Here is a 14,566-nt window from a genome sequence, read left to right on the forward strand (position 1 = left end):
ATGTCTGTCCATCCGTCCTCACCTGAGAATGTCCAGTCTGATGTCTGTCCATCTGTCCTCACCTGAGAGTGTCCAGTCTGATGTCTGTCCATCTGTCCTCACCTGAGAATGTCCAGTCTGATGTCTGTCCATCTGTCTTCACCTGAGTGTCCAGTCTGATGTCTGTCCATCTGTCCTCACCTGAGAGTGTCCAGTCTAATGTCTGTCCATCTGTCCTCACCTGAGAATGTCCAGTCTGATGTCTGTCCATCTGTCTTCACCTGAGTGTCCAGTCTGATGTCTGTCCATCTGTCCTCACCTGAGAGTGTCCAGTCTAATGTCTGTCCATCCGTCCTCACCTGAGAATGTCCAGTCTGATGTCTGTCCATCTGTCCTCACCTGAGAGTGTCCAGTCTGATGTCTGTCCATCTGTCCTCACCTGAGAGTGTCCAGTCTCCAGTGTGGACCCTCCAGTCCAGCAGACAGCAGCTTGACTCCTGAGTCTCCTGGATGATTGTAGCTCAGGTCCAGCTGTCTCAGATAGGAGGGGTTGGAGTCCAGAGCTGAGGCCAGAGAAGAACAGCCGTCCTCTGTGATCAGACAACCTGACAGACTGAAGACACACACACTACTGTCACTTCTGGGGACTTTACATAGACTTATGTCCATTTGTCCACTTTTTAAAATGAGAAAAAGTGATATTTGTCTTTTGTTGTGTTGATGTTGTACTGGGTGGGATAAGCGTGGCTGAGTGATGGACAGAGACGGACAGAGGAGGACGTTAAAAGAAAGAATAGAGACGAGCTGAAATGATTGAGAGAGAAATTGAAGCGTTAGAAAAGAGAAGAAACAACAGTTGAAACAGTCTATGTGGTCTGTCTTCAGACCTGGTGTGCCAACAAAGATCTGGTATTGATTTTAAACCATCTAGCAAAGAAAAAAGGCTGGAATTCAATAACATTTCAACAATGTTTATAGTTTTCATATTGAACTGGAGGAATTATGAATAACAAGTACTCTGATGATAACACTAAAATACAAAACACAGCTTTGAAAATGTGCTTCTTAAGAGTCTCAGAACATATGAGGCATTCAGGTGTTCAACTGCCAGTTGGAAGAAAAGAGTCTGTCTTGATTCAAAGCTCTGTTCTCACTGTCAGCGTTCCTCTTTGAGAGCAGCCGTGTGAACTTATCTATCGACTCTAGATCTCACCGACCTGACTGACCTTTATCACCTCCACTCTCTGATCCATCTGTCAGCTGTCAGTGAGTCTCGTCAGTTGTCACCATAGAAACGTCACTCACAGAAACTCCAGTTTGCACAGATTTGATTAAGTTCAGAGTTAACGTTTCACCCCGTTGCATTACTGGGTAATTTAGTGTTTGTGAGTAGCAACCAGTGAGATGATTTAGCCTCCAACCATCTGAACCAGTGTAGTGATGCTAACGCTGCAGCAGTAAAATGGAAACGCTCCGTCATCATTTAATAATTCTCAATGATCTATCAGTTATGGGTCTGGGTCCTGATAGGACGGGGTCTGGGTCTGGATCTGGGCCAAGCTCCACCTCTTAGTGACCCTTGCTATAGACAGTGTTGGGCAAGTTACTTCAAAAGCGTAATGCATTATTTATTACTTGTTACTGTCATTTCAAAGTAATTAGTTACATTACAATATTACTGGTCGTTAACTGATATTAGATATTGTGTTCATGAATGGGATTCGGGGATGAAATAACAGGGCCATTTTTCATTCCAGATTTGCTGTACGTCTTTTTTAATGACCCGGAAGGCGCTGCGAAATTACCTGAAAGCCTACCTGAGACATTTAGGGGAGCTCTAAAACACTGTTCATTAACGCTCTGACAGCGTCTGACGCTCGCGTTTTGAAATAAACCTACTGTTTTAAACTCGCACCAAAAGCGTTATGACGCGGACATAAAAGCGGTTCAAAACCGACGGGGAGAATCGGAGCCTCCGCCTTTTCGCCGCCGCCCCTCAGCTGTTGATCCTCGGTGTGCCGGGGTCGGCTGCGCTCTGACCGACCGGGAGCCGCTCCGTGAGTCGGTGTCCAGCTCATGGAGCCTGCTAACAACAGCGCTTAATTAACATAGTGTAGAGTCACACGGACCGGCTTTCACACTTTTCCAAAAGTGGAGCGTATGCACATCTCGCGATCGCGAATGTAGAGTCAATTGATTTCGGGTTTAAAATGCATTGTAACGTCATCATAAATGTGTGTGCACATGTTGGTGTTAAAATGGTGTTTTGTCTCCGCCGTGCAGACGAGTTAGAAGCTTTAAACTTTGAATTAAAACTGTCAGCAGCATCAAAATGTCTGGTTGGTTCATGTTCAGTTGTCAGAGTTGATATTCCAATCAGGCTTCAACCTCTGGTTCAGAAAAGTGAAGTCAAGCCTGAAGGTCCTTAAAGCTGCATTCTCTCTGCTGGCCACTAGGGGGTGTTTTCATGAATAATATGTCTTCATTGCATCTGCATAGCTTTGAGTCTGCATGTGGGTCCTCGCTGCTGCTTCAGCCACCGTGACAACAATATTAGTTCATTTCATATAAACTCAATAAACTCAACTGTATAGAAAGTGGTTCAAACTGGCTCCACCTTGACAGCAGAGACAGTCTGGTGTTGTAGTTCAGGCTCACATGTTAATGGAGTGACGTTCACAAACGTAGACTGACGTTTGCAACAGCATTTATAAACGCCAGCTGGATTTATAAAACTATTAAAACATGGAACGGCAGGGAAAAGATAAACAAGAGGTTTGATTTTGATAAAAGTTTTGTTTTGTTCTTTTGCTGGCAAGTCGTTAGCAGCAGAAACAGTATTTCATCAGCCGTGTTAACAGATTAGTAGCAAACGTGTCTTTTTAGGAATACGTGAATATAAATAACTGAATATTTGGTGCATGTAAACGCATCATTGAAAGCTTCATAGGTAAACTTCTCAAAGTAGTTGAATCTGACCTGAGAGTTTCCAGTCGACAGTGTGGACTCTCCAGGCCAGCAGACAGCAGCTTCACTCCTGAATCCTGCAGGTCGTTGTTACTCAGGTCCAGGTCTCTTAGACTGGAGGACTGGGAGCTGAGAACTGAGGACAGACCTTCACAGCTTCTCTCTGAGAGGTTACAGCCACTGAGTCTGAAGAGGAATCAGAAATTAGTGATGAAACAATTACAAACAACTGTTCATCCCCTCAGGTTCTAACTGACATTATTATCATAATGAAGTTAAATGATGTTGAACATGTTTGTTCATCAGGTTATTGTTGCAGCTGGGTGGTGTATTAGGCTCCATGGTGAGGTTAACGTCACACTGTGCCATCTGTTTATTTCTGTCTGAGTCTTCTTTCAAGACTCTCACGTGACTCCGTTTCACCAATCAAATGCAGCCAGGCAGTCACATGACAGCACACAAACTCTCCACGCCCGGTTATAGATAGAACTCTTAACGTTTTTTAATTCTAAATCCTTGTCATTCAGAGACAAATGTGCATAAATATGCAAGTGTATGTGCAATCATTTATGGAGGAGTCACAATATACCGCCCACTTTTTGAAATCCCCCCGGCTTTTACCGTCTAACGTCAGTGAATCTGTCCTCACCTGAGTCTCCAGTCTGATGTCTGTCCATCTGTCTTCACCTGAGTCTCCAGTCTGATGTCTGTCCATCTGTCCTCACCTGAGAGTGTCCAGTCTGAAGTATGTCCATCTGTCCTCACCTAAGAGTGTCCAGTCTGATGTCTGTCCATCTGTCCTCACCTGAGAGTGTCCAGTCTGATGTCTGTCCATCTGTCCTCACCTGAGGGTGTCCAGTCTCCAGTGTGGACCCTCCAGTCCAGCAGACAGCAGCTTGACTCCTGAGTCTCCTGGATGATTGTAGCTCAGGCCCAGCTGTCTCAGATAGGAGGGGTTGGAGTCCAGAGCTGAGGCCAGAGAAGAACAGCCGTCCTCTGTGATCAGACAACCTGACAGACTGAAGACACACACACTACTGTCACTTCTGGGGACTTTACATAGACTTATGTCCATTTGTCCACTTTTTAAAATGAGAAAAAGTGATATTTGTCTTTTGTTGTGTTGATGTTGTACTGGGTGGGATAAGCGTGGCTGAGTGATGGACAGAGATGGACAGAGGAGGACGTTAAAAGAAAGACAAGAGACGAGCTGAAATGATTGAGAGAGAAATTGAAGCGTTAGAAAAGAGAAGAAACAACAGTTGAAACAGTCTATGTGGTCTGTCTTCAGACCTGGTGTGCCAACAAAGATCTGGTATTGATTTTAAACCATCTAGCAAAGAAAAAAGGCTGTAATTCAATAACATTTCAACAATGTTTATAGTTTTCATATTGAACTGGAGGAATTATGAATAACAAGTACTCTGATAATAACAGTAAAATACAAAACACAGCTTTGAAAATGTGCTTCTTAAGAGTCTCAGAACATACGAGGCATTCAGGTGTTCAACTGCCAGTTGGAAGAAAAGAGTCTCACTGCATGAAAAGTGGGATTTTCGTCAGTTAGCGGCCCTGTAAATTGACGTGGAAGTTCAGGTTTACGACTGCAAACGGCAATTTGCAGGAAACACCGAAAACTGACGTAAATTGCCAGGAATTGACGTGGGCCTTGCTTGGCAGTTGTCCCCCCATGACCCCCCTCCCCGTAATCCTAGGGGAGGCTTTAACATGTAAATGAAAATGCTGTGAGCTATACAAATGCAAATAAGGGTAGCAGGGGGAGTTTTCCCCCAGGTGACATTTTTCTGAAAGGTGTTAACTTCATTTCATCTTCATTCAAAGATATAACTTAATTTCATCTTCATTCAAAGATACACAAAACAATTTGCTTCAACAATTACTTTTAATCAGGCTTTGCCACAAAGGTAAAATGTACATTCATGCAAACAACATCACAGTCTCCTAGAGCTCAACCACTGTGCATAGTGGCATGACTACAGTGACCCTTTCTGTGCTTAAATGCACAGTGGATGTGTTAACCACACATCTCCCAGCAATGCGCTCAACAGGCAGAAATGATGCTGGGTATGACGTGTCTGTTCCCTGCAAGCTCCAAACTTCTATTGGCTTTCCATAAAAATGTCTGTCCGGATGGGGATGAAGCCAGGAAACTTGCGCAGTAACATGTTTAAATGCAGTACCTTTTGACACAACATTAACAACTATAAACTGCTTTATAATGGCTGGTCGTAGTTCTGCTAGAGGGTCAAGGATGGGTTCATAGATCATAGATCTCGGCTGTGTTCGAAATGCCATACTAACGTCCTACTCGTACTTAATTGTGACGTAAATTTGAGTACGTAGTGCGTTCACATACAATAGTATGTGAATTTGTGCACGCGAGAAATGCCCGGATGTATACTGCATTGGCAAGAATTTCTGAGTACAGCGGACCTTGCTAAATCTACTCAACTTCCCAAAATGCATTGCGGCTCGTCTGACTTCACAAGTTTTGGATAATGGCGGACGACTGCGGTGATTCTGGCGAGGAGCCCGACACAAACCGCGTACACATGTAAGTATACTGTAACATGACTTTTATGTTTCCAGCTGACTTTTAAATCGTATTGATAATGAACGTTACTTTATTGTTGTTGGCATTGTACGTTAACGCTACGAATCGAAGGTCCTGCCAGCCGGCTAGCCTACTGACGCTAATTTACCATTTAGGGGTTAGCGAGCGCAAGCGAAGCGGAAAATGTGCCGTTTTTACCGACGTTAACTAATAATATAGTGCTTATGTTAAACCGTGGTTATATATTTACTAACGGTGATTAATAACGCCGTGCACCGTTGTCCGTTAAAGGGACGGCAGACACCGGGCGCCTCATTCAGTGGGGGGAACGAGGCGGAGACGTTCACGTTCACCGGCAGCAGGAATGCTGCTCTGAGAGGCTTCACTTAAGAAAATGTGGTTTAAATGTTACAATTCTTATATCCAGGACTGCTGGAGACTCTCAGGATGTCCCAGGACTGCTGGAGACTCTCAGGATGATTGCGGTAAGAATATGTTCGGTGACTGCTAGCTAAGCTAAAATTAGCAAAGCAAGCCCAAGCTAAAAGTAGCTTAAAAGCTAATAGTCCAAGCTAAAAGTAGCATAGTAGCCTTGTAAAAGAACAAGAGAGAGGAACCAGTGTAACGTTAAGTTGCTTTGTTAAGTGTACGTTGTTGGTCTTTTACAGGAAGCAGTACGCCGTCTTCACAACTCGGAGACGAATTGTAGGCGCTACGAACCGGAGCAAGGGTAAGATTTAAAGAATATGCTTTCATTCTGCTGTATAAGGAAATAGATGCGTTAACAGTAGATACCGATCTTAACTGTTCATTTTGTTTTCACAGACGAACCTCGCCTCATAACGAAGCTGTGACCTTTTACTTGCTCGGAGCTTTGTCCGCAAGTCTATGACGCTGATAGTGACGCCATTGTGTGTAAGTAACTTTTACTGTTTTCTTCTTCCTTGTTTTAATTTTACTGTGACTTAAGTTTTCTTATTCATACCACTCATTTAATTGTTTTCCAGCTGCCTGTAAGACATACTATGAAACGGTACGCAGGAGCTTCAGACACACACAGCCTGATCTCGCATCGCAGGCGGAAGCTGTGAAGAGGTCAGCTCGGAGTCGTTCCAGGAGAAAGAGGGTAAGACTTATTAGACTTATTAGATCCGTTTTTGGTCAATGTGACCAAACCTACCTAAACCTATTTTTCAGGTGCATTAATAGATGTGTTGTGTCCATGCGCAGTGCATGGCGCAGTACTGATTGTCTTTATTGATTGTTTTACAGCTGCTGGAAGCGAGACGGAGTGTGCTTGCTGGCGATGAGGTGGACCGTTGGAAGTGCGCCACCACAGACATGATGTCTGATGAGGAGGACGGCGTCGTTGGCGGGGTGTCTGGATGGATTGTGCAACCTCCATCCTCTCGTAGCCAGGAGCTCACCTAGCTCTGTGCGACTCTACAGTCGCGATTAGAGAAGACTCCCAAGTACAGGGCCACGCACAGCAGGCGGCTGTAAAATTGACCAAATTCGGACAGAATGTCGCCAGTTCATTTGTGTGTTGTGTTGTCAATAAAGCTCTTTCTTTGAATACTTCCTCCTGGCAATTTTTCCTTTCCTCAATAAATTCATTCATATTTATATTTAATATATATACATAAATAAAAATAAATGTGTATATATGTATAAATATACATATATATATATATATATATATATAAACATATGTATATATATATATACCGGTATGTGTGTGTGTGTATATATATATATATATATATATATATATGTATGTATATATGTATATATATATATAGTGATAGATCTGCTAACCAATCACTAGTGATTATTCTTGTTTAAAAGACCCAGTGTGACCAATAGTAACACATCTGCCAACGGGGGTGGGGTTTACATTTATAATGACTCATCAGGTTGACCAATAGTGACAGATCTACCAACGTGGGTTGGCTTTACATTTATAATGACCAGATCTGCCAACCAATCACGAGCGATTATACTTGTTTAAAACTAGTGGTTTCATCCAATCCTGAGTGAGGATATTCAAGCCATCTCTGGCCAGGCGGGGTTTCGCCGCTATTCATATGCTAATTAGAGCCTTCGCTGTGGTTCGTTTCCGACAATTTTCGGCACAGACGAACGCGGCGTTCGCAGCCTGTAAATTGTCGTTAACTCCCGAAAATTAGGGAGATTTTCGGGCGTTTACAGGGACGAAAATCCGACTTTTCATGCAGTGTCTGTCTTGATTCAAAGCTCTGTTCTCACTGTCAGCGTTCCTCTTTGAGAGCAGCCGTGTGAACTTATCTATCGACTCTAGATCTCACCGACCTGACTGACGTTTATCACCTCCACTCTCTGATCCATCTGTCAGCTGTCAGTGAGTCTCGTCAGTTGTCACCATAGAAACGTCACTCACAGAAACTCCAGTTTGCACAGATTTGATTAAGTCCAGAGTTAACGTTTCACCCCGTTGCATTACTGGGTAATTTAGTGTTTGTGAGTAGCAACCAGTGAGATGATTTAGCCTCCAACCATCTGAACCAGTGTAGTGATGCTAACGCTGCAGCAGTAAAATGGAAACGCTCCGTCATCATTTAATAATTCTCAATGATCTATCAGTTATGGGTCTGGGTCCTGATAGGACGGGGTCTGGGTCTGGATCTGGGCCAAGCTCCACCTCTAAGTGACCCTTGCTATAGACAGTGTTGGGCAAGTTACTTCAAAAGCGTAATGCATTATTTATTACTTGTTACTGTCATTTCAAAGTAATTAGTTACATTACAATATTACTGTCTTTGAATTGTAAGGCATTACACTACTTTTACATTACTTTTGCATTACTTTTCGCCAAAATAAAAGGACATTTTTGTTCTCGATAGATCTTCTTGTGTTCAATGCAGCTCATTACACAGCAGGATGTGATGTTTTTCGCTTCAAAATAAAAGAACAAAAAACGGAAAATGACTCGTATCCCGTTATTCGTTTAAAAATCGGAAAACGAGAAACAGAAAACGACTCGTTAACTGATATTAGATATTGTGTTCATGAATGGGATTCGGGGATGAAATAACAGGGCCATTTTTCATTCCAGATTTGCCGTACGTCTTTTTTAATGACCCGGAAGGCGCTGCGAAATTACCTGAAAGCCTACCTGAGACATTTAGAGGAGCTCTAAAACACTGTTCATAAACGCTCTGACAGCGTCTGACGCTCGCGTTTTGAAATAAACCTACTGTTTCAAACTCGCACCAAAAGCGTTATGACGCAGACATAAAAGCGGTTCAAAACCGACGGGGAGAATCGGAGCCTCTGCCTTTTCGCTGCCGCCCCTCAGCTGTTGACCCTCGGTGTGCCGGGGTCGGCTGCGCTCTGACCGACCGGGAGCCGCTCCGTGAGTCGGTGTCCAGCTCATGGAGCCTGCTAACAACAGCGCTTAATTAACATAGTGTAGAGTCACACGGACCGGCTTTCACACTTTTCCAAAAGTGGAGCGTATGCCCATCTCGCGATCGCGAATGTAGAGTCAATTGATTTCGGGTTTAAAATGCATTGTAACGTCATCATAAATGTGTGTGCACATGTTGGTGTTAAAATGGTGTTTTGTCTCCGCCGTGCAGACGAGTTAGAAGCTTTAAACTTTGAATTAAAACTGTCAGCAGCATCAAAATGTCTGGTTGGTTCATGTTCAGTTGTCAGAGTTGATATTCCAATCAGGCTTCAACCTCTGGTTCAGTCAGGACCACTTTGTCAAAAATAATCTTTATTTATTTGCACAAGTTTCATTTGGCGGTATGGTACTGTTCTGGGACTCCCTGCTCTTCCACGCGCTTGCGTGGAAAGCCTGAGGCAGGAAGAGCACCTTCCTGCCCTTCATGAGCCCTCATGAACGGCATAAGCAGGGAGCGTAGCAGCAAGAAAAACCCCAGACAGAGCAGACCAACAAGAACAATGGTAAGGTACATAACAGATGACAGGAGGAGCTGGGGTGGAGGTGGGTTGAAAAAGCCGGCAGAGGAAGCAATGGGGGAGGTCAGGCTAGAGCGGTTTAAATAGCGCGCTCTGAATGCAATTTCCCAATAGGAAGCAGGTACGGGGAGTCAGCTGAGCCGTCAGCTGATCTCCTCGGTTTTGACAGCTACGCTGTTGCTGCTGATTTAGAGCTTGACGTCGTGGCCTGCCAGAACTAACGCTACGCTTGATTTCAGTCAGGACCACTTTGTCAAAAATAATCTTTATTTATTTGCACAAGTTTCATTTGGCGGTATGGTACTGTTCTGGGACTCCCTGCTCTTCCACGCGCTTGCGTGGAAAGCCTGAGGCAGGAAGAGCACCTTCCTGCCCTTCATGAGCCCTCATGAACGGCATAAGCAGGGAGCGTAGCAGCAAGAAAAACCCCCAAAACGACCACACCGGCAATTTCCCTGACCCTCTTTCTACGAGAGATGTCAGGGGGCTATCTGAGTTCAAATAAATGTAGCCTATTTAGGTAGGAGATTAGTAGATCCGTTGCCCCTCAGCTTGATGAATAAAGAGGAGACAGACGTATCCTATCTGCTCTTCCGCGCTTGCGTGGAAAGCCTGAGGCAGGAAGAGCACCTTCCTGCCCTTCATGAGCCATCATGAACGGCATAAGCAGGGAGCGTAGCAGCAAAGAAAACATATCCTATCTGCTCTTCCACACGCTTGCGTGGAAAGCCTGAGGCAGGAAGAGCACCTTCCTGCCCTTCATGAGCCATCATGAACGGCATAAGCAGGGAGCGTAGCAGCAAAGAAAACGTATCCTATCTGCTCTTCCACACGCTTGCGTGGAAAGCCTGAGGCAGGAAGAGCACCTTCCTGCCCTTCATGAGTTATCATGAACGGCATAATATATTAATAATAATAATAGTAATAATAATAATATGATAATAATACATATATTTGTTGGCGCCTTTCAAACACCCCATGTCACCTTACACGATAAATTCAATTCAATTTTGTATTGTCAAACAACAGAGGTCATCTCTGGACACTTAATATTGAGCAGGACTAGAATACACTCAAAATTTCAAGAGTCACCACAATTTCAAAGTCCCAACATCACCCAGGGGCAAGCTTTACAGCGACAGTGGCGAGAAAAAACTGCCTTAATAGGCTTTTAGGCAGAAATCTCGTGCAGCCCAGGCCCTTGGGTTCCAACTGCATTTGGTGTTGGTAGTATGGTAGTAGTAGCATTAACAGTAGTGGTGGCATTAACAGAAATATGTGTCAAGTAGTAGTCCGTGGCAGCAGGCACAGCCAAGCCGGGAGCGCAGCAGCAAAGAAAAGACCCCCAAAACGACCACGACGGCAATTCCCTGACCCTCTTGCTACAAGAGATGTCAGGAGGCTGAGTTAAAAATAAATGTAGCCTATTTAAATAGGAGATAGGCCGATCAGTTACCCCTCGGCTTGGTGAATAATAATATTTTGATTATACTTATGTACATCCAATATTCGGCTCATGGCTTGAGCATCTAGGATGGCGCAGATAACGTTCATAAGCAGGTGAGGACCATCTGCCCATGGCTTTTAGGTTGGGCACATTGCTGCTGTGGTTGCTGCTCCAAAGCGGAACGAATGAGCCATGCAGCGTTCTGGAGAGAGGCCGCAGAATTGCAGAGGAGGCGGAGGCAAGAGGTGAACCAGGCTTGTGACAGGGGTTCTCCTCCCTCCGTGATGAACAGCGGCTCCTGTGGGCTGGCTGGAGCACGGCTCCCAGATAGCGGGCCATGGAAGACAATGGACAGAAAACAGAGTTAGTTTGGGAATTAGGAACAGATATTCCACTTCTGTCTCTATCAGTTTTGGAATGTTTCAGGAACACAAAAGGTAATGACTGTGGACTGTTATTAACGAATAAAGTGTACGTTAGCAGCAAAAGAGATAAATAACACTTGTACCATGTAAAGTGCACTGTAAACAGATATTTTAAAATGTAACATGAAATGTAGTAGCTGCCTGAACCCGACGGACAAAGGCTTAATGAACCGGCGCTTGCTCCGTTTTGCTCTGTGTACTCATCACTAGCTGTTAGCGTGCTCTGCGTGATGACGTAACCAGCATAGCAAACAGAATTGAAGTGACTAGATCGCTGTCACTGTATTGCTGTGTAGGATGTTAATAAAAATAAAATGGCTGGATCGGAATGCTGGATCGGCCTCATTCATCCGATGTCCAGCTAATTAGTCGATATCGGAGCTGATGTCTGATCCGAGTATCTCTATTAAAACCCATAAGGCTGTTCCTAACAGTGAGCCTATGAGCCAAAGCACCCGTTCCATGGTGGGTGATTAATTTGTGCAAAAGTGGAGTGTGGTGAAAGGGAGACGAATTTCTTGCCTTGGGTTCCTCTCTTGAGCCGTTTAGCAGGAGCTTAATGGATGGATTCTCTAGCAAGCTGTTGGCGGATGGATCCGAGCAGCGCAGGTGGACTGGACACCTGCGAGGAGGCCTTTGATGGAGGACGGCTGCATTTGCGGGACTCAAAACAGTGAACCAAAAGCATATGCGGCCTGGAATGTAAGCTGCTAGATGATGAAGATCCCCAGCAAGGATGCCCAAGTAAGGCGTCTTATAAATCTGTTAATTAGTTACAGTTGACAAATTGCATACGTTTTTATGGATTTGTGGAACATTGGAGTCCAAAAGATGTCACCTTATCCTCATCTGCTTTTGGCCTGCCGGCGGATGGACTATAGCCACGGGTTTGGGACACAGCTTGCATGGTGTGAGAAAGAACTGCGAATGGTGCAAGAAGGAGCTTAGCGGCCAGTGCAGTGCCTGCTGATTAGAGCCAGGTCGACCACAGACCAGTCCAGTCTTTGGTTAACCTCTGAATGAACATGGCGGCCCTGGCAGAGAATGATTTGTGGTATTCATAAAACAGAGTTCCCCCGTATGACATGGCAAGATCGGCAATGATGGAAAGATCCAGTTCGGCTGGACGGGATGGATAGACTTCGCAGATTACATCTCTGTATACGCCATAACAACGGAGAATCCTGCTAGTGTCAGAGTCTTTCCAGGTCTAGGATCATAAGGCTATCTTCCGTATCAACATCACGGACACATCACCACAATCTACCACACACTTATCATTACGCTTGTTCAGGATGGTCTTGGCTTGACTTGACTTATCACGCCGACGAGAGCTGCAGGTGTCTGAGGGGGCGGGCTCTAAGAGACTGTAGCCGAACGCCGTCGAGTCTGACAGCAGAGTCAACGTGACTCAAGCGATAGGCTATATGCAGCGGTACACCTATTTGTGGCCCCAGAACTATTATTTTTTCAGTATATGTTTTGGTTGGGTCAACACGTGTATCGGGACTTGTCTCCATGCCAACGATACACAGACAGCCTGTTATTGGGTCGCGCTGCGAGCATTTTTAGTTTCACTTTCGTTTTTGAAGCGGTTCGCATATTGCCACTTTGCCAGTATGGAGCATAGATAGATAGCATAGACGGGAAAAGATTACATGGAAATGGCGTGTTCCAAGTTCTCTGCCTAGAGAAAGGTGGACAGTGAAATCGCCAATTTAAAGAAGAATGGACTGAAAAGTTTGCATTCATTCTTCCTCCAACCAGCACAAGACCCATGTGCTTAATATGCCAGGAGACTATCTGTGATGAAGATTTCCAATTTGAAGCGGCATTATGAGACAAAGCATACAAATTTTGAAGAAACATATCCTCAAAATTCAGAGGTAAGAACAACAAAAAGAAATGCACTAAATACAGTATATCACATGTGGCCTGACCGACCTCAATAAATGGACCTTTGAGTCATTGAAAAACATCTTTGTGGCCCTGAGGATTGTATTTGAGTACCCCTGCTATATAGGCTATATATACACATGTATATACGCATATATACACACACGCATGTACACGCACACGCAGGCGACGTGTGTGTGTGTGTGGTTTTTTTTTTTTTTTTTTTTTTTTTAGTATATTTGTATTATCATCCTATGTTTGAATTAACTGGACCTCACATAATATAAATAGGCCTGCTCACAACACAATGCACAGAACTTTGGATCAAGCCATGAGATTAGCGACCAAAATAAAGGCAAGCATTTCACCACAAGGTGGCCACCGAGTGCGGACCTGAACACACGTCATTGAACTTTTAACCAATGAGAACCATTCCGCTGTAGCAGGTGTGGGCAAGCCGGTTGTAGCCGTCGCAGACCGCGCTGCTTAGCGCTGCGAGAAGCGGCTCTTGAAAACTATTACCGCGATGTTTTAGGTCACGTGATATGGCCGCGACCCTGTGACGTATTTGTAGTCAGCTGCTAGCAAAAACAAATTCTAGCCATCATGCATCGCTTCAACCCATATACAATGCGTTAGGTACATCGGGTCGAATTCGCCTACTGAAATCAGAGCGCAGCAGGATTTGACTAGATCGACATCATTACCTGCGACTGCGGAGATCTGGCTTCTCAGATTGCCAGAGATGGCAGCAGCGGGAGGGTAGAATGGGACGCCGGTGGAGGTTGGGACTGCACTTCCCAGAGTTCTGCGCGGGATAGAGACGCCGTCAGGGGGTGTCGGAGTGACGTCTTCGGCCCGCGTCGAGGAGGAAGCGGCAGGTTCCCGGGATGTAAACACGGCGGCCTGGAGGGAAGAGCTGGAAGGTGAAGCGGTAGCGGCCTCTAAGCTTTGGATCCTGGAATTCATGCTGGAAATGGATGAGTGGGTGGAAGACAGCGCTGCCATGATGGCGTCGTTTCCCGGAGCTGCAGAGGCGACTGCTGGAGTTGGGGCTCTAGCTCTTTTGGCCGGCGGGGCAGCAGCTGGAGTCGGAGCGAATGCTGAGTTCCGGGAGCTGTGTTTGCGTTTGCTGAAGCTTCCGAGGAGCGGAGGCAGGAGCTGATCGGCGGGTGGAGGTTGAGACCCAGCGAAATTTAAAATAAAGCTAACAGTTCCTGGTGTGACGCTCCGACCGGAGCGGTAACATCGTTAGCAAACAGAAACTCCAGCGGCTTGGAATCGGCCAGTCATTGAGCAATGGGACAT

At 45.1% G+C, this 14,566-nt stretch overlaps 1 protein-coding gene across 1 annotated transcript in view; it reads right to left on the bottom strand.

The window, feature by feature from the left end:
* The window catches only part of LOC311030186 (uncharacterized protein), a 426,559-nt gene that overhangs the window by 180,537 nt on the left and 231,456 nt on the right, over window positions 1-14,566 (bottom strand). Inside the window, exons 13-14 of the mRNA XM_084035816.1 lie at window positions 2,959-3,132; window positions 419-592 (exon numbers count right to left, since the gene is read on the bottom strand). Coding sequence (XP_083891942.1) covers window positions 419-592; window positions 2,959-3,132 — 348 coding nt within the window. The remainder of the gene's footprint in view (window positions 1-418; window positions 593-2,958; window positions 3,133-14,566) is intronic.

The sequence above is a fragment of the Eutrigla gurnardus genome (assembly GCF_963514095.1).
Source record: "Eutrigla gurnardus genome assembly, chromosome: 19".
Classification (NCBI taxonomy): Eukaryota; Metazoa; Chordata; class Actinopteri; order Perciformes; family Triglidae; genus Eutrigla; species Eutrigla gurnardus.